This window comes from Arvicanthis niloticus, chromosome 1 (assembly GCF_011762505.2).
Source record: "Arvicanthis niloticus isolate mArvNil1 chromosome 1, mArvNil1.pat.X, whole genome shotgun sequence".
NCBI lineage: Eukaryota > Metazoa > Chordata > Mammalia > Rodentia > Muridae > Arvicanthis > Arvicanthis niloticus.
In genome coordinates, this window is record NC_047658.1 from 107,995,878 (window position 1) to 108,021,618 (window position 25,741).

The 25,741-nt window shown below is 52.1% G+C and overlaps 2 protein-coding genes and 1 long non-coding RNA gene across 8 annotated transcripts in view; 1 reads left to right on the forward strand and 2 right to left on the reverse strand.

Moving 5' to 3' along the window:
* The first annotated feature begins 55 nt into the window (after positions 1–55).
* On the forward strand, positions 56–19,971 carry Tspan4 (tetraspanin 4). 4 transcript variants are annotated; one of them, XM_034503255.2, is made up of 8 exons: positions 56–268; positions 8,923–9,002; positions 16,258–16,449; positions 17,478–17,552; positions 18,297–18,398; positions 18,499–18,630; positions 18,705–18,788; positions 19,420–19,971. In XM_034503255.2, exons 2-8 carry the CDS (start codon positions 8,940–8,942, stop codon positions 19,486–19,488), a joined length of 717 nt encoding a protein of 238 aa, XP_034359146.1. In that variant the 5' UTR covers positions 56–268; positions 8,923–8,939; the 3' UTR covers positions 19,489–19,971. The 4 variants fall into 4 exon arrangements, with proteins under 4 accessions (XP_034359146.1, XP_076769656.1, XP_034359155.1 ...); XM_076913541.1 differs by lacking the exon at positions 56–268 and adding an exon at positions 581–736; XM_034503264.2 differs by lacking the exon at positions 56–268 and adding an exon at positions 1,096–1,235.
* On the reverse strand, positions 174–807 carry LOC143434536 (uncharacterized). Its single transcript, XR_013104097.1, has 3 exons — positions 673–807; positions 447–585; positions 174–317 (listed from the first exon to the last, which is right to left on the reverse strand). It is a non-coding gene; the product is annotated as an uncharacterized LOC143434536 (long non-coding RNA).
* A 2,647-nt stretch (positions 19,972–22,618) lies between the features above and the next one.
* Chid1 (chitinase domain containing 1) overlaps positions 22,619–25,741 on the reverse strand; it is a 37,851-nt gene continuing 34,728 nt past the window's right edge. For all 3 annotated transcript variants that reach the window (XM_034503235.2, XM_076913514.1, XM_076913528.1), the window contains exons 11-13: positions 23,256–23,336; positions 23,029–23,071; positions 22,619–22,804 (exon numbers count right to left, since the gene is read on the reverse strand). In XM_034503235.2, the coding sequence (XP_034359126.1) occupies positions 22,706–22,804; positions 23,029–23,071; positions 23,256–23,336 (223 nt within the window). In that variant the 3' untranslated portion in view covers positions 22,619–22,705. The remainder of the gene's footprint in view (positions 22,805–23,028; positions 23,072–23,255; positions 23,337–25,741) is intronic.

Consider the following 25,741-nt stretch of genomic DNA (forward strand, 5'->3'; position numbering starts at 1 on the left):
AGCCCCGCCCCGCATCTCCCCGAACCCCGCCGCAGCCCCGCCCCCGCCCCGGTGATTACTCTGAAGCGGCGGTGCTCTTTGCTCGCGCCCACCCGGAGTTCCTAGAGCCTCCGTGCCCGCGGCAGCGACCTGAGTACCCCTCCCGCTGTGGTGGTACATCCCGGCGCTACGGCGTCCGAGCAAGGCCGAAAGGTCCGCGGCGCCGGCGGTTCGCGTTTCTCGTGTTGCCTTGAGTGACAGCTGTTCCGCCGTACGGCGGCGCGCACAGGTACGGCGGGTCTGCGGGCTGGGGTCTCGCCGGCCGGATCGCAAGCCGACTGGAGCCAAGAGGTGGTTAACAAGTGGTGGCGGCGCAGCCGGAGAGCGGGCTGCCGACTGCGCACAGCCAAGGCGATTTTCCCCCCTCTTGGCCCGGACTCCAAGGGGTCTCGGTCTGGAGTCCTTACCCAAGGTGCTCAGCCAGAGTCCCGACCATGGAGTTTGGGGTGTCCTTCTCTTCCGCCGCTGCAGAACCGTCGGCGGTACGGCGTCCCGAGCCCCGACGTCAGCCTCCGGCTCTCAGTAGTCCTCTCCTCTGAGAAGGGGCTAGAAGAGTTTTTCCTGTGAAGAGGAGCAGGGCGGTGGTGCGGGAAGGCGTCGTGGAGGAGGCATCCTATGAGAAGACCTTCTAACCTCTTTTTCCCGGGATTTTTTGGCTCAGGCGTGGAGATTGCCCGCGGACTGCTAGAGGCCACAGGTCTGCCTCACCTGGAGGTGACCTAAGGACTTAAGGGAATGAGCAAGGGGCTGGTTTCTTGCCGCAGCGCCTTCTTGCTATGCTAGGGGATACCCTAGGAAAACGAGGCAGCTTGCTGTGAGAAGCTGGAGAGGTTCCGTAGAGCTTGGGAAGTTTGGGGTCTGGTTACAGTGAAGCCTCTGGGGGTCCTAGACATTTTCCAGGTGCCTCTGGGAAACAAACGATGGAGGAGAAGTCGAGAAGGGTCTCCTGGGTCTTTAGTGTGGCTGATCAGAGCCACTGGCCAATTTGATGGTTGTGCCCCCGCTGTCACCCTGGACAGCCTCCCTGGCAGCTTTTGCCATCCCCCATGGAGCCACGTGCAGAGCCACGAGCTAGGCGACTTCCCGGTCCTGTCCCCTCCCCCCAACATCCTGCCCTGGCCAGAGGGGCAGTGGGGGCCTGTGAGTCACTGTGGCCTGGGATCAGGATCAGGATTGAAGACTGCTGGTGGCCAGAGGTGAGGGAGGCAGGGGAGTGGGGTAGGACATGGTCTGTAGGGTCTGCCCTAGGGATGGGGTGGAGGCCAAAGGCTTCTTGGAGGTGGGACTCATTTCGGTCCTGCCCCTGGAAGACTTGTTTACTTAGGGAGAGTTGGGGAGTGAAGTCTGTGCCAAGTTGACATTCCTGGAATTCCCGTGTGTGTGTGTGTGTGTGTGTGTGTGTGTGTGTGTGTGGTGTGTGTTCGTGCGCGCAATCGCGCGCAAGCCCACTAGTTTCCAGTGCCTATTGTGGGTGGTGGCATCCTCTCCTCCCCTAGTTCCTGCTCCAGCTCCCTGGATTCCCAGAAATGGCCCAGGCTAGAGAACTCCAGGCTGTTGCTTATCCACCCAGCCTTTGCTAATCCCAGAGTGCTGTGTGGGGTGGGGTGGGGTGGGGGGCGGGTATGCTGTAGGTCAGTTCTCTCCAGAGCCCTGGCCGGGATCCCAGGCTCAGCCTCTACCCCTACAGTTTCTTAACTGTTGCAGGCTTCCCGTTGGGACTGTGGCGGGAGACAGATTTAGGTTACTTATACCTCAGCTCTGCTCGGGTTCCCCCAATGCAAACTGACTGGTCTCTGCCTGGCAAATGGCTTTACAAGAATGGATGCTCAATCTACTGTACAGGGTGGAGGGTGCACTGAGGGAGAGGTGCTCATATGCAGTTTCTAACCCATTTGCCACAGTTCCTGCCAGAGGAGGGGGTCACTTCAGGGCAGGGGACGAGGAAACCCATGATTGAAGTTTTAGCTGCCCAGCCCCTCCCACCCTGGGTGTTGCCCTGAAAACAGCCAGCCAAAAGAGGGTGCTGGAGCACTGGGCTGGGTTTTTAGCTGGCTTTCCCCTTGGCCTTAGATCACAGCCTTAGTTTCCCCATTGGTAAAGCTCTGCAGGAACCAGAAGCATTCACGGGAAACATTTCAATTTGTCCATTTAAGGCTGGTCATGAGCTCGGGGAGGTGGTGGAAGGTGACTTCTCGGGACCTCTAGCCTTGTGCCCTCTGGCTTGCTCACGTAGGACAGCTTATATCACCCTGAGGGTATGGAGCGTCAACACACACACTCCTACACCTCATCCCCAGGCTGTATCTTCGCAGCCGCACTAAATGTGTTTGGTGCTTGTCCAAATAGCTCTTGGAGACCCTGTGGCTGAAACTGAAGTGACTAACTCAAGAGCCCTTTGGGTTATTGAGGTTATTGAGGCTGGGGCACTTGGGAATGAGTGCTGGGGTGGGGGGTCATGCTCCCCAACATGGTGGGGCAGGTGTGCTTTGTTCACAGGATAAGCATCCCCTGAGTCTCAGGTCCCTTCTATTTCCACTGCCACAGGAGCTCTGACAGAAATACCTGAGGGCACAAGGCAGGAAGTAGAAGTATTTGGGGATGCCAGAGAGTCTAGGAAGAAAGATGGGCTCTTTTGCTGGCTTCACGCAGAGGGCCCTGCACCCTCATCCTTGGCTCTGTCCCTGAAGTGGGAGGCTAGAGGTGTGTCTTCAGCCTCCGAGAGCTCCTTAGGCTCAATGCGCAGCCCCCCTCCCTCCCACTACCGTGCCTGCTTCTTGGTGGGAGGTGTCAGCCTACTGGACCAGGAATTTGTGGTGTTCCTGCCCAGGGTGGGGGTCTAGGGCAGGCACTGGGGCCCTGCAGGGGCTGAAGCCACAGCAGGAAGGCAGACACCACAGCCTGTTTGTATTGGCACAACCCTCTCTGCCTCCTCAGAGAAGCTGTGGAGCCTCTCAGCATCGGGACAGGGTGGGTGGTGCTACTCTGCACTCTCTCCCTCCTGAGCTGACTGGGCGAGGAGTAGTTACTAAGGGGTCCAAACAAGCTTCTGGGCAAATTCATGCTGGCACCCTACTGAGGAGCTACTTGCTCCAAATAGCCATGGTCAGATTTTGTCTAGTGTTTGGACAGGTCTCCTTTTGAGTGGCAACATGGTCTGGCTAGGTGGGTGTCCATGCTTTCTTTGTGGCTCATTCCCCAGGGCTTCTCATTTGTACCTACTCACAACTGAGGAGAGCTCCCTTGTCTTGGAGCCCTGCTGGCAGATGGCTCCTATGTCCAGACCACTGTGGTTGGGCACTGGGCCAGGGTGTTGAGGAAAGCGCCCCCTCCCCCAGGCTCAGATAGGGTGGCCTCGCCTTGGTCCTTCACTGTTAGTGATCAGCATACCACACCTTGAGAATCTGTCCTTGGCAACAGACATGGACCTGGCCCTCACGTGGCTGTTCTCACATGAAGTCGGCTAGATCAGTCCCTGTTCATGTGGATTTTACAGGCAGGGCCTTCTAGGCAGAAGAGGGACACATTGTTCAGAGGACAGCATCCTAGCAGAAACAGGCTGGCTCTCCTTTGCCCCAAGAATGTTTGGCACCTCTTGGGGAGCCCTTCCTACCCCCTTCTCGTTTTGGCTGTGTTAGTTACTTTCTATTGCATGACCAAAAGCAATTGAGAGATTTTTTTAAGTTATAGAATGCACTTAAAATAAATGTATTCTTCTCTTTACACCCTGACCCCAGTTTTCCCTCTCTGCACTCCTCCCAGCATTCCCCCATATCCCCTCTCCTCTAGAGTCACTCCTCTGTTTCCTTTCAGAAAGGAGCAGTCCTCCCAGGGATACCAACAAAACAACATAACAAGTCACAATAAGACCAGGGACAAGCCCTCATCAAGGCTGCGTAAGGCAACCCAGTAGAGACAAAGGGTCCCAAGAGCAGGCAAAGAGCCAGAGACACCCACACTGTTAGGAATTCCTCAAGAACACCTGTAAATGTAACTTTTATTCACCAGATGTTAATAATTGTCATCTCAGAGGCTTCCTGCTGAAATAAACTCATCCTTTCTAGTTCTTTCTGAACTCTGGCTGGCTGGTTCAACTCAGCTGTCCTGGCTCCAACTCCTCTCCAAGCTCACTAGTTGAATCAATCTCTCTCTCTCTCTCTCTCTCTCTCTCTCTCTCTCTCTCTCTCTCTCTCTCTCTCTTTCTCTCTCTCTCCTGGAACTCAGAAATCCACCTGCCTCTGCCTCCCAAGCGCTGGGATTAAAGGCGTGCGCCACCACCTGTCTTCTCTCTCAATTGCCCTGCTGGGTCTCTAACTCTGGCAATCTGTTCTAATCTTCTGGCTCCTTTCTTCACCTGCAACCTGTCTCTGTGAAACTGTCTTGGTAAAACTGCCTTCCCTTCTTCTGCCTCTCTCCCCTTCACTCTCCACTGCTCTCTTTCCTGTGCTGTTCTGACTCATTTTATCAAATCTTTGATTTGTCATTTTATCTGCCCCTCAATCAGACCTTACTTTCAAACATGGCTGCTTCCTTCTACAAACAATTTTACCTGCATTGTTTGGGATTAAAGGTGGGTACTAAGGGTGTGCCTGTATTCCAGCCAGAAGGATTACAGGTGTGGACTAAGGGCATGTCTGTATTGCAGCTACATCGCACAGACCTAGAAGGTCTTTGGATGTGATCTCTTGCCAGAGCTGCCATGTTGCTGGATTAAAATTCCTCTGCAAACACCAAGCTACACAACTGTAACATATAAGCATAGGACCTAGCTCAGACCCATACAGGCTTCCTGATTGTTGTTTCACTGAGAGATCTCATCTTACAACCCATTATGAAGGGAAGTCAGAACAGGAACCTGAGACAGGAACCTAGAGGCAGGAACTGAAGCAGAGGCCAAGGAAGAGTGCCACTTACTGGCTTGCTCTTTATGGCTCACTTAGCTTCCTTTTTATTTTTTAAAAAATTTTGCTGGGAGGTGGTGGCACACGCCTTTAATCCCAGCACTTGGGAGGCAGAGACAGGCAGATTTCTGAGTTGGAGGTCAGCCTGGTCTACAGAGTGAGTTCCAGGACAGCCAGGACTACACAGAGAAACCCTATCTCGAAAAAAACCAAAAAAAAAAAAATTTTTTTTTACTTATTTTATGCATATGAGTACACCACTATTGCTCTCTTCAGACACACCAGAAGAGGGCACCAGACCCCATTACACATGGTTGTGAGCCACCATGTGGTTGCTGGGAATTGAACTCAGAACCTCTGGAAGAACAGTCAGTGCTCTTAACCACTGAGCCATCTCTCCAGCCCCTTTCTTTCTATTTTTAAAATGAACAGTTAATTCTTTTTTACTGGTTTATTTATTTGATTTACATCCCAATATCAGCCCCACCTGTTTTTTTTTTTTAAAGATTTATTATGTACACAGTGTTCTGCCTTCACATATGCCTACACACCAGAAAAGGGCACCAGATTTTATTATAGATGGTTATAAGTCTCTATGTGGTTGCTGGGAATTGTACCCAGGTCTTCTGGAAGAGCAGCCAGGTTTTTCCCCCTTTTGGAGCTGAGGACCAAGCCCAGGGCCTTGCGCTTGCTAGGCAAGAGCTCTACCACCGAGCTAAATCCCCAACCGCAGTCCGCAGTCAGTTTTGTTGTTGTTGTTGTTTTTTTTCTTTTAAGATTTATTTTATTTATATGAGTACACTTGTCATTGTCTCCAGACACACCAGAAGAGGACATCTGATCCGATTACAGATGGTTGTGAGCCACCATGTGGTTGCTGGGAACTGAACTCAGGACCTCTGGGAGAGCAGTTAATGCTCTTAACTGCTGAGCCATCTCTCCAGCCCAAGCTTGTAGCCCACGCTTTCTTTCTTACACAGTCCAGGACCACCTGCTCAGGGTGACACCTCCTACAAGTAGACTGGGTTCTTTCTCATCCATCATTAATCAAGAAAATTCCCTACAGATTTGTCTACAGCTGTTTTAAAAATGTTTTAATTTTCCCTATATATGTGTTATGTCTGCATGTATATCGTATATCATGTGCCTGTCTGGTGCCCACAGGGGCCAGAAGAGGGCATCAGATCCCTTGAACTAGAGTTAACAGATGACTGTAAACTCCATGAGGGTACAGAGAATCAAACCTAGGTCCCCTGGAAGAATAGCTAGTCATCTTAGCTGTTGAGCCATCTTCTCCAGCCTCCTACAAGCCTTGTGTGTGTGTGTGTGTGTGTGTGTGTGTGTGTGTGTGTGTGTGTGTATGTAGGGGAAGTGGACAAGGTCTCTCTATGTAGCCCTGGCTGTCCTGGAATTCACTGTGTAGCTGGTTTTGAACTTACAGAACTTACAGATATCCCCTGCCTCTGCTTCCTGAGTGCTGGGATTAAAGGTGTAAAGCACCATAGCCAGCTTAAAAGCCAATTTGAAGGAGACCTTTTCTTATATTTTTGGTTGTGAGCCTAGCCTTTAACGGCTGAGCCATCTCTCCAGCCCTGAGGGAGACCTTTTCTTAGTTGAGATTTCCTCTTCTCAGGTAAATTTAGTTTGTCAAGTTGACAAAACTAACTACCACATCTACTCCTGAGGGAAGAGAATTGGAGTTCAGGATAGCTGTTCCTGAATTCCCCAGTACATCATGGGGGACTTCAACCCGAGCCCCATGTCCAGAGATTAAGAGTGATCAAGTAGACAGTAGGCTTATTTATGTACAACTGGGAACTCAGGTCTTTGGAGTCACCTTCAGAGGAGTGGTTTGGTAGCTAACCCCATTGGGGTACTGTCAGTATGGGTGATGTTTTGTACAAGGTGGGGGTATAGTTTTTCTGGTCTGTTCTGGATCTTTCCTGGACACTATGGCTCCTCTCTCTACTGGTGTCTAGACACTTTGTGTATGTACATGGCCTTGTACATGCATACTACCCATGTATGGGCACTCTTCCACTCCAGCCCTCAGTGGTTTATGTCTGCCTGAATCAGGCCAAGGGAGCAGGGTGAGGAGCCACGGGTCACAAGGGTTTTTTTTTTTAGAATCTATCAGCTGCCAGTTGCTCACTAGGTAGAACATTCAGGCTGTAGTCTCTGTTGGGCTATGGATGTGGTCACCTCTGTCCCTTTCTTGGAGTCCAGGACCATCAAAGAAAATTTGAGGAAAATGGCAAAGTGGGGGTGTGTGAGATAAATCCTAGGCTGCTCAGGTCCTTCCAGGCATGCTTCATGCATTCTGAGGGCTACCACGCATCCACATCTGTGAGACCCTGAGCATGCAGCCTTGTGGGCTGAGGTTGCAGTTCCCCATAGTGCCCTCTGGGGGTCAGCAGTAGGCTGGTGCAGTGAACATAGGTGCTGGGCTGCGAGCTGCAAACCTCTAGGCATCTGGAGTTTCCATTATGATGCAGCCCCTTTAAGAGCTGCTCAGCTCTATCCATGGACACCCTCTGTTTTACTCTTATTATTCTCTACTTCCTCTGCTGCCTCACTTTGGACCTTCAGCAAAAGGTTTTCCTTGTTCTGCCTTCCCTCCCGTCGTCTGAGCTGCAGATCAGATGGGTACCTTGGCCTCATGTTAGTACTTGGCCCACACTTGGGGGTTCTTATGATCTGCATCCTTCGGTAGGGTTGAAGCTCAGAGATTGAAGGATGGGGCCCAGCAAGGGGCTATCATCTCCTCATCTTTGATCGATGGGCTACTGTGTATCTGGGCACACCTGCAAGGTGCCACTTACCATGTGCTTGTCTGTCTGGGATGAGATAGTGTTCATTAGTCATAGGCTGATTCTTCCTGAGCTGGTCAAAGTTTAATTCCAGGTCCCTGGTTCTGCAATTATAGAGAGTTGCAGAATGGCGCCAGTGGGACTCTCAAAATGGCCCGTGACTGAGATCGAATTTGGCCTTGCTCCCACCACCCTAGGAGAATGGACTGGACCAGAGGCTGAGCTGATTCCGTGAGCTGTCTGGACCAGCAGGGGGCCATCTGAGGGTTCTTTGGCATCTCTCCTCTGCTACCTTGGTCAATGAATTATCTTTTTTAAGTTAGAAAACCTCATGGACACCTCACCCTCCCAGGCACCACAGGCTCCCTACAGTGCTTGAAAGCCAAAGCCGCTTAAGTTGCCACCCACAGCAATTGGGTCACGTCTTCATTTCCTCGGGGCTTTGCACATCATTGAAGTGGTTGGAGATTTGCTGCCGAATGGGCAGCGGGCCTGTTAGATGTGGTCTGGGGTGCAGGTTGGGGTCGAGAGTTGCTGCGGTGTCATTCTCGGCCCAGTCCCTTCAAAAGCTGCTCCTGTCCTTCAGCTGCGTCTTCTTGGGAGACCCCGGGAGGGTAACGGGGAGGTGGGGGCTCGGGGTCGCTGCGATTGGCCGGTGGGGCGGGGTCCTCGAGGGGCGGGGCCACGCTGGATTGGCCGGGCGCGCGCGGAGAGCAGCGGGCCGGCCCGCAGGTGTCTGGCCGCGGGGTGGGAGCCAAGTCGCGCGCCGGCTGGTACGGCGGAGCCGGGGAGGTGCGGGAGCTCGCCAGTGTGGTGCGGATGGGGCGTCCGGAGGCTACGGGCGCGGAGCGCTGACAACGGCTGTAGCCAGTGAGCTTGGCGGCGGGGGCCCAGCCTCCCCACCGCGATGCGCCGCTCCAGCACGGACGAATCCACGTACCGGCGCAGCCCTTCTCCGGAAAGCAAGGAGCCGGGCTTTGCGCGCGGCGGCCCCTTTCGGCGCTGCAGCAGCCTGTATGGGCGCGCGGGCGCCGGGGACACCGGGGATGCAGGCGGCGGCTTCTTCGGCCTGCACTCGAACCCTGGCCCCAAGGCAGCCCAGGCACGCTATACAACGCCCAAGGGCAACAAGTATGTGGTCTTCTACCTAGATCTCTCCTTCATCTTCCTTCTAGAGCTGAAGCGCTGCAGCATGGCGCGCGGCTGCCTCCAGGGCGTCAAGTACCTCATGTTCGCCTTCAACCTGCTCTTCTGGGTGAGTGTGGGGACCTGAAGGACCGGGGTTCGCTGCTCTCCTAGTGGCTTCCAGGAGCTCTCTCCTCCCTTTTCTGCTGTGGAGACAGGGTGTGTGCGCACGTGCTCACAAGACCGGGCAGTACCAAGCCTTGCCTCTTCTGAGCTCCAGGCGTAGAACTGATCAACGTCTCTCTGCACCGAGCCACGGGTGCCTCCTTCAGCCTCCTCTCTGCCCTCCCTCTTCAACCTACGTCCTTGCCTCTCCCCCTTCACACTCTGCCCCTCTGGGAGATTGACTTACAAGGTCCTGGTTCCCCAGGACTCAGAAGACCAAGGGTATGTGCACTGCTTGACCTATTAGGGCCTAGGGAGATATACCAGACACTGGTCAGGGACTCTTCATGGACATGGGTGGCACCTGGCTCCCTGCCACCTCAGCAGAGCCTCTAACTTTTGCATGGGGGTAATGTTCAGTTGGGGCTTGCATGATGATAGAGCAGACGATGGTCCCCTCCAGTGTGGTGGAGGACAGTTTGCACAGTCTCAACTCTGTGGAATGAGAAAAGTATCACATTTCATTATCACCTGGTGTTGAGGCTTGGCTGAATCTGGAGCGTGTGAGTGGAACATGCTAGATTTGACTAGAGGTGACCCTTTGTTACCTGGGCCTGGCCTGGACCTTCACTTACTAGCTGGAATACTTGGAGAATGGTGTCCAAGGTCATTCCAGACTCTACCTTGATTCCTGAGCCAACTTTCTGGAAGTGGGTGTGTGAGACTGAGGATAAGGGGTGTGGTTGGGAATGAGGGAGCACCGTTTGGGAGTGAGGATGAGGAGAATCCCTGGGATCCCTACTTGCCGCTCATTTGCATGCAGTCCAGCTCAAGTCAAATGTGCAGGTCTACCTTTCTGACCTCCCTTTCCTTACAGCCCTGGCCCAGGGCAGGAGCTGGGCTTTGTTGGGACCCTGGGCTGCCCGAGGGCAGTAGTTCAGAGAGGCTACTGCCTTACCTGTCCCATCTTCCCCACCCCTACCCTCCATCAAGAGCTCTCTGCCAGAGGCTCCTGAAAGGGATTGGTACAGGTCTGGGAATACTCTCATACCAGGTGGGCATCAGAGATAGGTGTGGGCTGGAGCTGTAACCAGCCCATGTAAGGTGGAATTCTGTTTAATGGACTTCAGTGAGCACCAGTATGTGGTCAAGAACAACTGATTGGCAGGGTCAGGGTGTCTCTGACATTGTGACAGTTTGGGGTGGGCAGGGGGGCGGGGGGGAGTGATTGCAGGCAACAGTATGACAGGTAGAAAAGCCCAGGAGCTGCAAATGACAATGTGACAGGTAAACAGGTATAACACTGTGACCAGACCTGACAGCTGTAGGTCACTCTGATAGTAGCAGGCAGTGTAGGTGGCAGAAGGGGGTTAGGAGGTAGGAGTGTGGGGGCTGGGCAGCTGCTAGGTAGTGTTTGGTTTGGGGAGGCTGAGGTTGTTGGAGTTACTGCTCTCTTCCTGATCTGGACACCTGGCCATAGGGAGAAGGGCCGACTGGCTACAGAGCAGGCACATTCCATGGACCACTGGGTAATAAACCAGAGAAACAAACAATCAGTATCCCGTGGGACTTCTATGCTGAAAAACCCAGTATCTTTCTGCTACTCACATGTACCTCCAGCCTTGCAAACGGGCTCATGCCTCAGCATCACTGTGATGGTCTCATGCCTCAGCATCACTGTGATGGGCTCTTGCCTCAGCATCACTGTGATGGGCTCATGCCTCAGCATCACTGTGATGGGCTCTTGCCTCAGCATCACTGTGATGGGCTCATGCCTCAGCATCACTGTGGCTTCTCCCTCCAGCTTGATCCCTGGTGAGGGGTTAGAGGCAACCATGCAAAGGGTGCTGTGAACAGCATGGTTTTGCCTAGAAGTACCTGTGCTGGGCTTGGCAGAGTTCATCTGGGCTGGCAAGTGTGAGAGTCCATCCATCTGGCCTGGTCAGTATGATGTCAGTCCACCTTGTTGCTGGCATCTGTGAACTAAACTCCCCTCCTACTGGTGACAGGCTGTAGTGGGAGGGCCAGAGCATAACCTACCCAAGACCCTGACTCCTTTGCTAGACTCTTGTAGGAGAGGCTTTGATCCCCATTTGGCACTTATAAAGATTTATTTATCTTATTTATATGAGTACACTGTAGCCGACTTCACACACACCAGAAGAGGGAATTAGATCCCATTACAGATGGTTGTGAGCCACCATGTGGTTGCTGGGAATTGAACTCAGGACCTTTGGAAGAGCAGTAAGTGCTCCTAACCACTGAGCTACCTCTCCAGCCCTCATTTGGCACTTAGAATGCAAGATCAGCAGACAGGACCCTAGCCTCTGCCATGTGTCTTGCCTGTATTAGAGGGTTAACTCTATTAGAGTTAACCAGGCAACTGGAGTCAAAGCTGAACTAAACTCCTGAGGGTGTGGAGACCCGATGAGCCCTTGCCTTCCTTGGGCAAACAGTCTGGCCCTGGGCAGTGATGGTCAACTCTACTGGGCAGTTGCTCAACCTGCCTTTGAGATGTACACAGGGAAGGACTAGCTGGTTAGGGTTGGGCGTGCCTCAGGGAAGTGGGCTGAGTACACACACAGTTGGGTGCTGGCCACTGGCAGTAAGGGAGTGAGGGCTGAGCAGCCCCTGGGACCCCTGTCTCAGGCCTCTGAGGCTGCATTGTCAGCTGGGCCTCTGCCAGCAAAGCTCTTCCTGTAATGGAAGTTGAGGTCCCCTGGGATCAAGGGGAGTCGGTGAAGCCTGGTTCTTCCTGCCTCCTCTCTCCTTTGTCCTCCCCTCCCCTGCCCTGGGCTCTCAGAGCATCTGCCTTCCTGGGCAGCTACTGTGGTATAAAGGTTAGTGTAAGTGGGGCTGATTGCATGGAGTGGGGCGAGGACCTTCCCATGGCTCTTCTGTGTCCAGGTTCTAGAGATGCTAGCCAGGCCTGAGCCATGTGGTTGTCTCTTCCCATACATGTACTGACCAAGCTGAGGCCCTTCCTCTAATGTTTCCAGGCAGGTGTCCCTCCACAGTCCTCAGTCTAGCAAAGGTATAGCTGTTCCCTGCATGGTCAGTGTCTGTGTGGACAAGATGGAGGTTGGAGGCATGCCTGCCACCCAGATACTGTGTGACCTGAGAAAATCCTGTATTCTTGGGGTCTCAGATTCTCCATCTTGACCACACTGGGTCATCAAGGTGATCCAAAGGTGTGTGTGGATCAGGGTCCCTCAGCTCCACCCAGGTAGCCTGTGATGACCCTAGATGGATGACTAGCTGAGCAGAGGCTCTGAGCAGGGGTAGGTACGGGAGTCAAGCTTCACTTGTCTTTCCTTCAGAGAGGGAATGGGGCCCCACTCTGCTCTGCTTGAGCTGTCACCATTGCAGCCTCAGTACTTGCCTTATGTTGTCCCCAAGGAAGGTACCACTGGACACACAGATCTGCCCCCACATTGGCAACAAGTTGCAGGGCACATGCCTTGGATGCTCTTGGGTGTCTGTTGTCTTTGATGGGCTGAGGTGGTATCTGATGGACAGTGGTCTTTATTGTTAGTCTCTGCCACTTTCAGTCTGGTGGATGAGGGGACTAGGAAATGGCAAAGGGCTCTGTGACCAGCTCCTTGGAAGAACCACGATACTCAGGGACAGGGAGATCTCTGCTTCCTATAACAGCATTTATTTAGCAGTGATAGGGGTGGCAGGGAACTGTCCAATGCAGGAAGTCATGGTCTTGCTTGTTTTTTGGGATGTTGGTGGCTCTGGCAATGTCCCGAGTTCAGCAAAAACAAATTATATTTTTTTAAGTATTTGGAGACCGGCTTTCCTTACTTTTGATGGATGACACTGAACTCCCAACCCTGCTGCTTTCACATCCCAGGAGTACTGGTGTGCACCACCACATGGGGTTTATGTGGTACTGAGTATCTAACCCGGTGCATGCTTGGCAAACACTCTACTAACTCAGCTACATTCCCAGGCGTATATTCAATTTTAAGTGCACAAACTCACCCCAGTGGGATAACCAACATCCTAGCCAAGATGGGGAAGGTTCCTGCCAGCCTGGCAGGAAACATGTTTCTTGACATACCCTTGGCTTATACAGGGGCCCCAGCCCATCCACCTCCACCAAAGATGTGGCTAGCTGCCCAGCCATCTGCTACGTTGAGCTGTGTATGGCCGGAGGGGTGGTGGGCAGAGGCCTGCTGGCACCAACCTCTGGACCTGGACAGGCACATTTGGTGGGCACCCAGTACCATATGGCACTCGGCCTGAGGCTGATCCAAAGGGCTAGAGGCTAAGGCACCTGCTGTGCACAGGTTTGGGTGGTGCCTTGGGTAACAGGCACCTCTCAGGGGCTGTTGTTAGGCATCACAGCAGATTGCCTAGCAGGTGGCCCCACAGGGCTGTGCTTATGGCCAGGCATGTTGCATGAAGATCAGCCAGAAGGCTAGGATGGAGGACCACGGTGGCAGGAGGTCCTGCCCCTGAGTGATGTTCCCATCCCAGCTACTATTGCTCAGGACTCTGCCTCCTACCAGGGCTTCTGTCTAGCCTGGGGATACAGCTGCAGAGGAGTGAGCCAGCAGTGGAAGATGGTCTGTCTCAGGAGTTGGGGCTCAGGGTTCTGGGGGGGGACACTGTAGATTTTGGGGGAGTGTCTTAGTCCCATTCCCACTTTTGATAGAGGAGAGACCTTGCTCCAGGCTGCTAGGACTCGGCCCCTAGTCCTGCTTTTCTCATCTGAGTCTAATGGGCCCATTTTCTCTTGCGCTTTGAAGCTGTAATTTTCCTGCCAAAATGTTTTAAGAAGCTGCACGCACTGAAACATTTTCAAAATTACAGGTGTAGTGCTCTTAGCACATGCACAGTTTACATCAGTGCACCTATGCTTGTGGCATTTCTGAGGGGTGGCCCTACAGGATGGTGGTGGCTCTGGGTGTGCTGCTGATTTGTGACAATGCACACCATTGGATGGCAGTGGTGAGCATCTGGGCTGGTGTTCATCTTTGTCACAGTGAGGGTGACAGGCTACGTGGCAGTGAGTGGATGTCTTTCATGCTGTCTCACCATGATGTCAGTAAAGGAGACTGGTTCTCTTCTGGGTGTGGGGTACCTTCCTTCCTGCCGGTCCTGCCTTGAAGATTATACCTTCCTGACCTCCTGGAATGGGACATTTCCCTCCACTCCAGTGGTACCAGCTGCTTTGCATAGCAGTGTCCTTTCCATGCCCTTCGGGGTCCCATGGGGCCAGGGGCGCTCCAACAGCTCACTTTCCTGCTGACATGAGCCGTCTGCTGTCCTTGGAAGGCAGAGCGGATGGTGCAGACAGCTTGGGTCTTAGTGACATTTGTCATTGCTGTATTAGCATCTCCCCTCCTCTGTTTTAGGACCCGCTATCATAAGCATGAGTGTTTAGCTTTGATAAGACTCTCGAAGATGTGACTCATTTGGGGGTCATGGCTCCTCTGGGGGAGTGTTATGCTTGAGGTCAGCCCTTTGGTGTCTCTTGAGGCTTCTTGCTGTTTTTGACATCCAGTTCTTCCAGAGCAGGTGCAGTGTGGAGTGAGGGTGGGGAGACCTCACTTCAGTCTTGCTACTTCTGATCTAGTTCAAGGTAGCAAGCAGGGGGTATTACTTCTATCAGTAAGAGGGCCATGAAGGTCCTTCCATAACCTGTGAGTCTCCTTATTGGGTCCTGGAAGACCTTATGATGGTTGGGAATGACTGGAGACCATGGGAATAGCACATGAAGACAGGTAAAGACCTGCTTGCCATGGGGAAGCCTCACAGATCCAGTAGCCTCGTCATTGGGTGATTCTGTGAACATTACCTGACCAGATCTCCATTAGGAGGACTTCTCACAGGCTGACTGGGGATGCCCATCCCATCCAACTGCCTTACTTGGTCAACACCATAGACAGCACTACCTCTCAGCCACTGCAACCCTGCAGGGCCCCCTCCCATTGTAAAGGAGACGTCTCTGTAAATTGGCTCACCAGAGCTACCTTGTGGCTCTGAGGATGGATCTCGTAAGTACAAATCACCCAGGGCATATGCACACCTTTCCCTGGCAGGCTCTCTGAACCTTCTCCAGGATCTAGAGCTTCCTGAATGGACAGCATTTCCAGGTTCCTTGCTTCTTGATGAGTCTGCAGTAATGTCTCCAGTAGTTACCTGAACTTAGAACCTTGGGTCAGAACCTACATCATGGGCTCCTGTGTCCAGTCCTGTCCAGCTCTCTGTTGGGCTGCCAGGCCTTTTCCTAGAGCCTATCATGTGTTGATCCATCACTAGCTTCCTGGAATATATCTTCCTTCCTCATTTGACAGAACCCAAGGTCTCATATGAGGGTGGGGCCATAGTTTTCCCCTCCCATGGCAGCCCTGTACCCTGGGACAGATGTTCCCGTCATCATGCCATGATGAATCCTCTATAAGTCAACCACCACATGCCTTCCTTCCCTGCTTCCTCTTATTTTGATTTTTATAAAAAGAAGTGATGACAGCCTAGTATAGTGGCATGCACCTTTAATCCCAGCACTCAGGAGGCAGAAGTAATTGGATTTCTGAGTTAAAGGCCAGCCTGGTCTACAAAGGAAGTTCCAAGACAGTCAGGATTACACAGAGAAACCCTGTTTCAAAAAACCAAAAAGAAAGAAAAGAAGTGATGAAACTCAGGGCAGCTTGGGGAGGCTTGGGAAGGCTGGGCAGTAGCAGGTGCTCCAGTGAGATTCTCTGGTTGTTACCACAGAGCTACTGCAATTTAATTATGAGCAGTACTGTGCCAAGCCAGGGTTTCTCTGCTCAGGGTTATGGGTAGCCCAGGACACCAGAAGCCAGGGACAAGGGGGCCATACAGGTGGGTGGGCCACTTAATTACCATGGCCTACATAGGGTATGGGGAAGGAAGGTGTAGGATCAGAGGGCCAAAGGAGATTCAGACTCTTTTGCTCAGATATAAGGTTGGTGGATGTTTCCTGAAGGGAATCTGAAGGCATAGTCTCACTGGGATGTGCATAAGGAGATGTACTCTGCCACAGGCAACTGTCAAAGGGGACAAAGGGAAGGGACTTGAGGAGTGGTATCCTGCTGCAGGAATTAAGCTGTCTCTCGTGGTTCCCAGGCTGACAATGTTGGCCTGAGCTTGTGGGTAGAGCCTTGCCCTAGGGGTCAGGAGCCCTGTCAGTCAACCTCACCATCTCTCTCTCTCTCTCTCTTTCCCCACCTCTGTGGTCCTAGCTGGGTGGCTGTGGTGTCCTGGGTGTTGGCATCTGGTTGGCTGCCACACAGGGAAACTTTGCCACCCTATCATCCTCATTCCCATCCTTGTCGGCTGCCAATCTGCTCATCGTCACCGGTACCTTCGTCATGGCCATCGGCTTCGTGGGTTGCATCGGGGCCCTCAAGGAGAACAAGTGCCTACTGCTCACTGTGAGTTTGTTGGGGCCCTCTTTGTGGCTCTCTATCCATCAGCTCCGCCTCTGAGGCCTGTCCAGCACCAGGGCTCTGTGGGGTCTTCCAGGCCAGGTGGGGCTGGAGGGGTTGCTGGTCTGGGATACAGAGTAAGACCCCATCTCAAAATAAAGTTTAAAATGGGGAGGGCACTGGGGATACAGATCTACAGATCTAGAAGAATGCTTATATGACATGCATGAGGCTCTGGGTTTAAGTCTTAGCACCACACATACCAAGAAGCATACCAGAGCATGGAGGGTCTTCTCTTGACAGGACATAGATCCAAGAACTTAGGTATAGCCACTAGTGGCCTTTACCAAACTGTTCTGATTGAGACTCATTCTTGTGGTGGCTCTACACCAGCTCCTGGTCCCACCCTCTGTGGAAGTAGCACCATTTGGCCTTGGGAATATATTTATGGGAAGGAAGCTATTTCCTCCTCCACAGTTTATAAAGTTAATTACAGGTAATTAGGAAAGGAGTCCTGGAGGATCTTACAAATTAATGTGCCTGGCAGAGGCCTCAAGCTGCATGGCAGGTGGACTGAAGCTCCATGTCTAAAGGTTTTGAATGGCTCCTTTCCTCTCCTGGGATAGGAGTTTGCTCAGGGCTCAATCCCTTGTAGAGACAAACTGATCCCTTCTCTTCGCATCTTTAGGGGTACTGCAGACTGTCTATAGGCCTCTGATAGGAGATATTGGGGTCTCTTTTAAATTCCCAAGTTGTGGCTGGGAATGTAGCTCAGCTGTAGAGTACACACTTGTCTAACATGTATCCTAGTATGGGGGGAGGGGTGAAGAGAGTCCCAAATAGAGATGTCAGGCCAGGAGCCTGGGGAACAGGGACATACATGCACATGGGGATCAGGCATAGGGGTAGAATCCAGGCCAGCAGGCCATTTATGCTCAGGGATGGTCTGGCCTGGCTCTGGAGTTCCATGGTGCAGTAGGAGTTCTGGGGCTCTCCAGGAGCAGGGCTGTGAGTAAGGGGCGTATTCTCTACAGTTCTTTGTGCTGCTGCTGCTAGTGTTCCTGCTGGAAGCCACCATCGCTGTGCTCTTCTTTGCCTACAGTGACAAGGTATGTTGCTGCAAATGGAAAGTACACTGGGTACTGGGAGACTTAGTGTAGAAAGTACCAGAGCCCCAGGGATCCGTGTTGTGGCTCTGGTTATATGGGTGGGACAACAGCACTCTAATTCCTTGGATACCTGGTCAGAGCCCTCTACTTAATACAGGTTGCTAAGTGTGTACTGTCCTAACAACCCCAACCCACATTGCTGCTTACTGTGTGTTAGGTGTCATTTCCCATATCAATCTGCCTGGTCACACAGTTGGGTTTACTGACATATTTTAGGATCTTGAATTATAGCTAGTGCTATGTTCCCAGCTCCTGTGTCCACAACTTCCCCATAGGACCTCCCTTCTGTAAAGTACCCCTGGACTATAGGAGGCTCCCTGTACAGGCTGGAGTTACCCTTCAGTGCCTTAGTTCCTTTACTGGAGATCTAGGAATGGTGCCCATATCCTCAGCTGAAGAGCAGACATGTCTGTTCTTACTACCAAGTAGGCTGAAGTCCTCCCCTGGCCAACAAGGAGAAGGAATTCTATAGAGATGAGATGGCAAAGGCTTGCACCAGGGTCCTTGAAGCTTCTGGGAGGATATGAGCCTGGGCTATGTCCTAAGTGTGATGAGGTGGTACGGTAGGGGGGAATCCCAGCAAACAAGCAAGAGGTTCATGTAGAGAGGGAATGGGGTATAGATGAGGGATACTGCCCTGTTTTAGACTGATGTGGAGGGTATTAACTGGTGGTCTGTTAACAGATCGACAGTTATGCCCAGCAAGACCTGAAGAAGGGACTGCATCTGTATGGCACACAGGGCAATGTGGGCCTCACCAATGCCTGGAGCATCATCCAGACCGATGTGAGGCTTGGGCAGCCTTCTTGGTATGGTGGACAGGCTGGTGGGGGTGGGTGTTGTGGCTACCTCTCCACCCAGTCCTTTGCTTTCTTCCTGCTTCTAGTTCCGATGTTGTGGAGTTTCCAATTACACTGATTGGTTTGAGGTATACAATGCCACTCGTGTGCCTGACTCCTGCTGTCTGGAGTTCAGTGACAGCTGTGGGTTACATGAACCTGGTACCTGGTGGAAGTCGGTAAGAGCTTTTCCTTCCTCTGGTGGGTGGTTGCAGAGGTGGGGTTCCCCAAGCTGATTCTGGCTCTCTTGCAGCCCTGTTATGAGACAGTGAAGGCCTGGCTCCAGGAGAACCTGCTAGCTGTGGGCATCTTTGGACTGTGCACAGCACTGGTGCAGGTGAGCTGAGCAGGGCAGTGCCTGGGATTCCTGACCACAATGGTAGAGGACTTGCTCAATAGTTTGTGACCTGGGTAGGCAGGTAGCAATGAAGACTGTAAGAAGCCAGTGTCTCAGACAGAGGAAGTTCACTAGGGATCTCGAGGACCAAGTGTTGCCCTTGTGCAGTATTCCTTGTGCAGAGCCTGTTGTCACCTAGTGGGTCAACACAGCCAGGTAGCCATATTGGTTGGTAGTGACAGGACTTCCCAGTGCAGAATGAGAGTGGCACTTGATACACTGCTGCCTTCAGGCCCTGCTCATCCCTCTTAGGTTCATAGCCATCTATAGAGTTGCTGAGGGTTGGCAGTGTGGTGCTCTAGGCTAAGTGGAACAGACCTATAATCCATCTGGCAAACAGATACTACTCAGTTGGCTACAGCTAGGACAAGTAGGTACAGTAGGATAGGCAGCAGGGCTTAGACCAGGTGTGCAGAGGGGTGCAACCTAATGGTCAGAATGCAACTTACCCTGGGGATGAATTCCAAGAGTGGAGTAATACCAGGAACCCCATTCTGAACACAGTCAGGGCACCATTGAACATCAGCGCTTCTGCCTATGAGCAAGGGCCTGTGATTTCTTGTCTCCACAGATTCTGGGCCTCACCTTCGCTATGACCATGTACTGCCAGGTGGTAAAGGCGGACACCTACTGTGCATAGGTCTCACAGCTTCTGCTTCTCTGCCAAAGGACCCCGCCCATGGGGAGATGTCAAACCTGCTTCCCATGCAGGACTTGGTGCTCCGCTGAATGCAAGGGGAAGAGCTTGAGGCCAGAGCACCCAGGATCCATCCCTGCACCTGAGGGGACTCTGCTGGGTGCCAGCAGAGACACCAGATTATAGGGTTGGTGCCAAATGGCATCCAGGGCTAAGGGCCCAGGGAACTTTGACACTTTTTATATCTATATATATATATCTTCCAGAGTTCACACAGGATGGGGTTCCCAGCCTTGTATGGATGCCAGGTTGGAGGCAGGCCCAGTCTGCTCAAGACCCACGATGATCTTGGTGCTCCAGGCAGGGCCAGGTCCCATGATCCACATTCCATGACAGTGTCGTGGTTCCAGATGTATCTTAATAAAGTGTGTGAGCAGTCCTTGGGTCTAGCTGGACACACAAAGGTTGTACAGCCATAGCCTTCAACTGAGGAAGTTCTTTCATTTTCCAAGGGTCAGCAGAGCTTAGAGCTCAGGGGAACACTGCTAACCTGTTTTAGTTGGGGGAAGGGGTGGCCTCTGTTCATTCCCGTTTCTCCTGGGCTACCTCAGTTACTCTTGTATTTCTGTCCTAGTACCTCTGCCCCTGGATTAGTCTGGATAGACCATAAATTGCAACACTAGAAACACAGAGCCCTCGATACTTAGAGTCATATAGAGCATCAAATCACCATCAGGAAGACATCAAAGGCAGTGTCTTCTTAACTAGGGGATAAAGAAGAGCTGTAGGTTAGGGCCCTTGACCATAGGGATGGTACTCTGGGGGTTCAGGTTAGGATGAGCTCCCAGGACTCTCAGGAGCTGTGAGGCATCTGACTCTCAGTCTCTACATCCTGCTGTTTGAGGGGCCTACTCTGTGACAATTCTCATTAGGAGTCATCCTTGTGACTCACATACCTGAGTGTGATGTGCACTAGAGAAAATTTGACCCAAATATCTGCAGGGCTGATGTTACCCTTTCTGTTCTCTGGCTCTGGGCTGAGTCCTTGTGTCCCACTGTCCTCCCTCTAGTAGAAGCCATAGGACCTTGAAGAATCTCAGAGTTACTATGGAGTCACCTGCTCCAGGCAAGCTGCTAATTAGCAAAAAGCCCTGTTACTCATAGATGGCCAAACTGAGAAGAAGTTGTACTCAGAGGATAGTGGGGTGCCGACCCTCAAAGCCTTGGCCCTTCTGAGCTTCACTCAAGTCCCAGGATGCCCTTTCTCCCCATCTCTTCCCCAAGCTCAGCAGCTGTCATGTATGGCTCATGGTTACCAGCTCACCACAGCCACTGACTGTCTTGCCCTTCACTGACTGAATTTCTATCTACCAGTCTGATAGCTCCTGGGCAGCACCTCTGCATACCTCAGCTTTGCTGACTCAAACCCAGAACCTGAAGGTCACTGCTCAGTGAGATGTCCCTGCATGGCTCTTGGGGTTAACCTCCAGCACCAATGAGGGGAAAAAAAATCGAGAAGCCAAGCTGGTCGCTCACTTTTCTGTGGCCCAGAAAACTCACCCAAGGTCCCATCTACTTCCATCATTTGACTCTGCACCAGGACCCTTGCCTGTGGCACTCTGACCTATACTGCTTGTCCCCATACCACCTTGATCACGCCATCTGCTCACAGAAGGCTGTTCCCCAGCCTACTTCTGCTACTTCACCAGTGCTCTGACCACTAGGTGAGCTCCTCATCACTCGCTTCTTATATTCAGAGAATACTCCCATCCGCTAAAACCTGAGAGTCAAGGCTAGAAGGACTCAGGCTCTGTCACTGGGCAGCCAGTGTGGGACCAGGCTGGCACTGCAGTGTGACCCCACAGTGCCAGCCAATTTCTACTACCTCATAATACACATAGCACACTGATGACCACTTCTTATAAAATGGGAGGTCACGATGCCTCTCTGTCCCTCACTGGCCTTGTCCTGCCCTGGCTATACCTCTTCACTGGGGTTTGTAGGGCTTCACTGGTGTCTTCTCAAAGTTAGCAGGGTCAGGATAGCCCCCAAGTCCTTTATAGGTATCAGATAGTTGGCAGAGTCTATCCATCTCAGGGATCCCCTGACCCAGCACCCCAAGTTCTCAGCCTTGGCCACACTGACCTGAGTGAGTGGCTAGGGACACCTCTATTCCAGTAGGTTATAGTCAATAGATGGTTCAACTGATGGCTAGGTAGGACTATCCACTCCAAAGCCACTCCAAGTGGGAGTGGTTCAGCCTTTTATGAATCAGGCCTGGCCCTGTTTTTTTTTTTTTTTTTTTTTTTTACATCGTTCCTGTTCCTAACACTGAGAATCCTGAGCTACAAATCTCAGAAACTCACAGGGCAGAGTCCTAGTTAGGGTTTCTGACCTGTATGGCTTAGGCCTTGGCTAGTGGAAGGGCCTACAGGATCAGAAATCACTACCTTGAGATCGTATCCAGCAGGGGATGAGGGAACTTGGAATGAAGGAGTGAAGAAATAAGTAGATCAGCCATTCTTCACCTGTTGGTGCCTCAGAAGTCTTAGACATCTCCCCAACATTGTATCAGCTTGTTGCTGTTCATTAAGATAGATAGGCCCCTTCTGATCTCATGATACTGGTCCCACTGCTGTCCCAGGGGCAGACCCTATCCTGTTATCTGGTGGACACAGTCTGGGCTATCCCTATGGTATTTCACAGAAGTCAGTCCAGCTTCTCTGGGTCAGTTTCCAATAATGATCATACAACCTGGTCACAAGCCCAGTGGGGATAGGTGTAGAATCTGTTCTAAGTATTGGGCACCTTGAATATACACCTGTGTGTGTGGTAGGCAGGTGATCATAGTATGAAAGCAGGGCCCTCTGCACTGCCTTTGTCAGGGTTTAGGGTGATGCTAAGAAGGGCTGCCTAGAAGAGCCTGTTCACATCTTCCAAACCCACATCCTACACAGGCCTTGCAAAGCACTCAAGAGGCCTGAGCCCAGAGCCAGGCTGTTCTAGGCGATGGGAGTTGTGTTTTCACCTGGCCCACAGCAGGCAGCAGTGAGTAGTGAGTAGAAGGGATCGCAATTATCCTGGACCAGGAAACACCCATGCATGTGAACCCTGCTGAGGACCATAGCAGCTCTTTCACGGTAAACAGAGAAGAGGCCTATATTTCACCAGTCACTCCATGGCTTAGAAAAGTCCAGTCACTTGGGGGTTGCCTTCCAGCCTACAGCAGGTCATAGAAGTAATCCAGGCCTTGGCCCAGCTCCCAGATGGAGACCCCGACGCCCAGCTCCCTGGCTAGCTCCAGCCGAACCTGTAGAGACTGGGGGCAGACAGAAGTGTAGGCACCTGCTCCACCCACTTCCTCACTGCCCCCACAATATACCCAAAATTACCCTAGACATGGGGGCAGTGTGTGACCTGGAATCAAGCCCACAGGACAGACCTCGATTGCAGATGGCAAGTACTGACACCAGTGATGTCATCTGGCCAAAACTTACTCCCACCACAGCATTATAGTTGACAGCCAAAGCACATGGCACATACCTTCAGAGTTGGGTAGAAGACAACATGCCTCCCGCCACGATTCCTGCAGGAGAAATGGGACCATGAGCCCTGCCTTCTGGCTAGGTCAAGGGCTACACTCTCCTTTCACCAGGGTGAAGGGCCACCAGTCCTGGCCCCTCCCTGTTTCCCATCTCCTGTTGTTCCCTCTTCAGTGTCCTCCCCACAAGGCTTCCTGTCTACAACTTGGTGGGCTACAAATCACTCACTTCTTGTACTCAAAGAAGTGCTCCGCAGCCTGGCTGTCCCATACCACTCGGGGTCTGTGGTCCTTCAGCGTCTGTATGTACCTAGAGAGATCAGGTTATGGGTGTGAGAACTAGCCACATACTCCAGGCCACCCCTAAGCCCCAGCTTCTATGTGGCTATGGATATTACAGAAAGAGTGAGCAATACATTGTTCCTAAAGGTCCACGGTGAGCCAGCAACACTTTGTATTATGTTCAGCCAGTAGGCTTGGGTGGTCAAACCTTACACAAGTCCTGCACTAAGAAACAGCACTTTTTGAAATCCTCCTTGGGGAAGCCAATGGACAGACCACATGATGCTCTGCTCTGACCTTGCTCTACCCAGCCCAGATAATAAGCTACTGAGGTAAACTTAAGCTGCTTCATCAAGCTGTGGGCCAAGGATGAAAGGACAGGGCTTTTGCCAGGACAGTGGCAGAAACATTGGCTTTGATAGGCTGAGTATCCCAGGCTTCCCTTTTCCCAGGTGGACACTGCTGCCTCATTTCCAGAGCTGCAGTAGTGCTGCTGCCCTTCCTGAAGAAAGGCTTGTTCTCAACTGCTTGGTCCAAGACTGCAATTTCCATCATGCAGGGAGGACCCACGGCACACAGCCAATCACATGCTGTACATCTGAAACCACAACAGTGTCCCTCCCAGATAAAGGCCAAAATGCCCACAAGTATGTTAATAGATGGTCTGGGAGAACGTCCTGTTTGTAGCTGGGAGTCTGTAAGTACAGGTCTCCCTGATCCAGCAGCACAATCAAGACCTGCTGTGGGAGGGTGGGTACAGGCAGCTGTAGCCTGGAGTGGGATGGTCCTCAGGGTAGTCAGGGCTCTGAGAGAAGGCACAGTAGGCAGCAGAGGCTCCAGCATCCTGGTGGATTAGGTACGGGATCCTCCAGCAAAGGAGCTGCCTTCTAGATCTGAGTTGTAGTTGTCTTAGTCTCCTGACAAAAGGAGCATACAGTGCTGAGTCCTAGCAGCCTCCAAGGTATCTTAGAGATCTGAACAGCTATCATCTTGTCCAGCAGTGCTCCAGAGAGTATCAAGCTCTGGAGAATGGCCCTGGCCTCATGGAACACGGAGTGGGAGCTACTATACAGGTATCAGGGCCTCCAATTTACCAAATAAGTCAGGAGAAAGAACAAGGCAGGGTGTATAGACAGTCTCAGCCACCTCTCAGCCCAAGCTGAACTCTTTGCAAGCTTGTGGCCACAGCTCCACCTTCCCATGCTTAGAAAAGCACTATTGTCCCTTCTCTCAAACAATACCCCAACTCTGAATTAGGCTGGTTCCTCAGTGGCCACATGCAGACCACAGCAAATGAAGGCAGGTGAAGTACTGGAAAGGTGTGGCAGTAGCACCCAGCCTTCAGAGCTGATGCAAGACACTGAAGCACCTCCACGTACATGGCATTATCCACCCCGAGTGCAGTCGTCCTTATAGTGTGGCAAGAACTACCCTACACTATGGTTCTGTAGGCACTTATTTTTGGAGATGGTCTCATTATGTAGCCCAGGCTAGACTCAAGCTCACACTCCTCCTCTGAGTGCTAAGATCACAGGCCTGTGTTACTACACATGATTTTATGGACACATTTGCTTAGCTTGTCCTCTATGCAGCACCATGCCATTTTGGTCCCCATGGTCCCATCTGAAACATATCCCCCCAGGTGACTATTCAGGAGTACCCAGGAAACATTACTCCATGAAGAGGATGATCAAATACTACGGGGCCACCTGATTCAAATGCCACTGAAGGTACTAACAGTTTCTGGCTTTCCACCCAATGTCAGCTGAGATGCTCTTTGAAAGAACCTGAGATATGCAGGACATGAGACAGAAGCCATAGGGTTGGGAGCCTTTGGGCCTGTGGCCATATACACCATTATTCATGTTGGCTTTTGTGGCCACACCTACAAGACCTGCTGCCTTAGTCAATACACTCTAGAGAACTGGGTTATCCTCAGCTAGTGGTGTGTGTGTCTCCATGCTTAATCCTATGGGAGCAGGTGTTTACCAGAATAGGAGGACCCTATGCCTCCCTACAGCATGAACCCTAGGAACTGCTCCTCTAAGCAGGCTTTGAAAACAAAGAATTGAGAGGCAGGGGAAGGTGTGGAGAAGAGTTAAGTGTAGCTGCCTTGGGAACCAAGTATAGCTGCACTAGCCAAGGGCTTCCTGTGCATGCCTCTGCTCTAGCACCCTATAATACATTGTTACAGAAGTCAGTCTGAAGATGTCTGTAGGATGGGCAGAGATGCCTGAGTTGGGTGCAAGACACTTCAACTCCCAAGCACAGCAAACCCCAAGGAAGGCCTGGCCTTGGAGCCCTCTAGGGCTTATGTGAGCATTCTCTGAAGGGCAAGCACAACAGCAAGGGCCACCACACCTTTCTGAGATGAGGCATAAGTAAGCAGATGACAGGAAGCACGCAGTGATGGGGTAAGAGGCCTTGTGGGAG

What these genes read in the sequence shown, in the direction of transcription:
- Tspan4 (XM_034503247.2), top strand. Translation starts at nt 8,655, where the DNA reads ATGCGCCGCTCCAGCACGGACGAATCCACGTACCGGCGCAGCCCTTCT. An exon ending in ACAAGTGCCTACTGCTCACT is followed by an intron (nt 16,450 to 17,477) that starts GTGAGTTTGTTG and finishes TATTCTCTACAG; the next exon opens with TTCTTTGTGCTGCTGCTGCT. An exon ending in GGAGCATCATCCAGACCGAT is followed by an intron (nt 18,399 to 18,498) that starts GTGAGGCTTGGG and finishes TCCTGCTTCTAG; the next exon opens with TTCCGATGTTGTGGAGTTTC.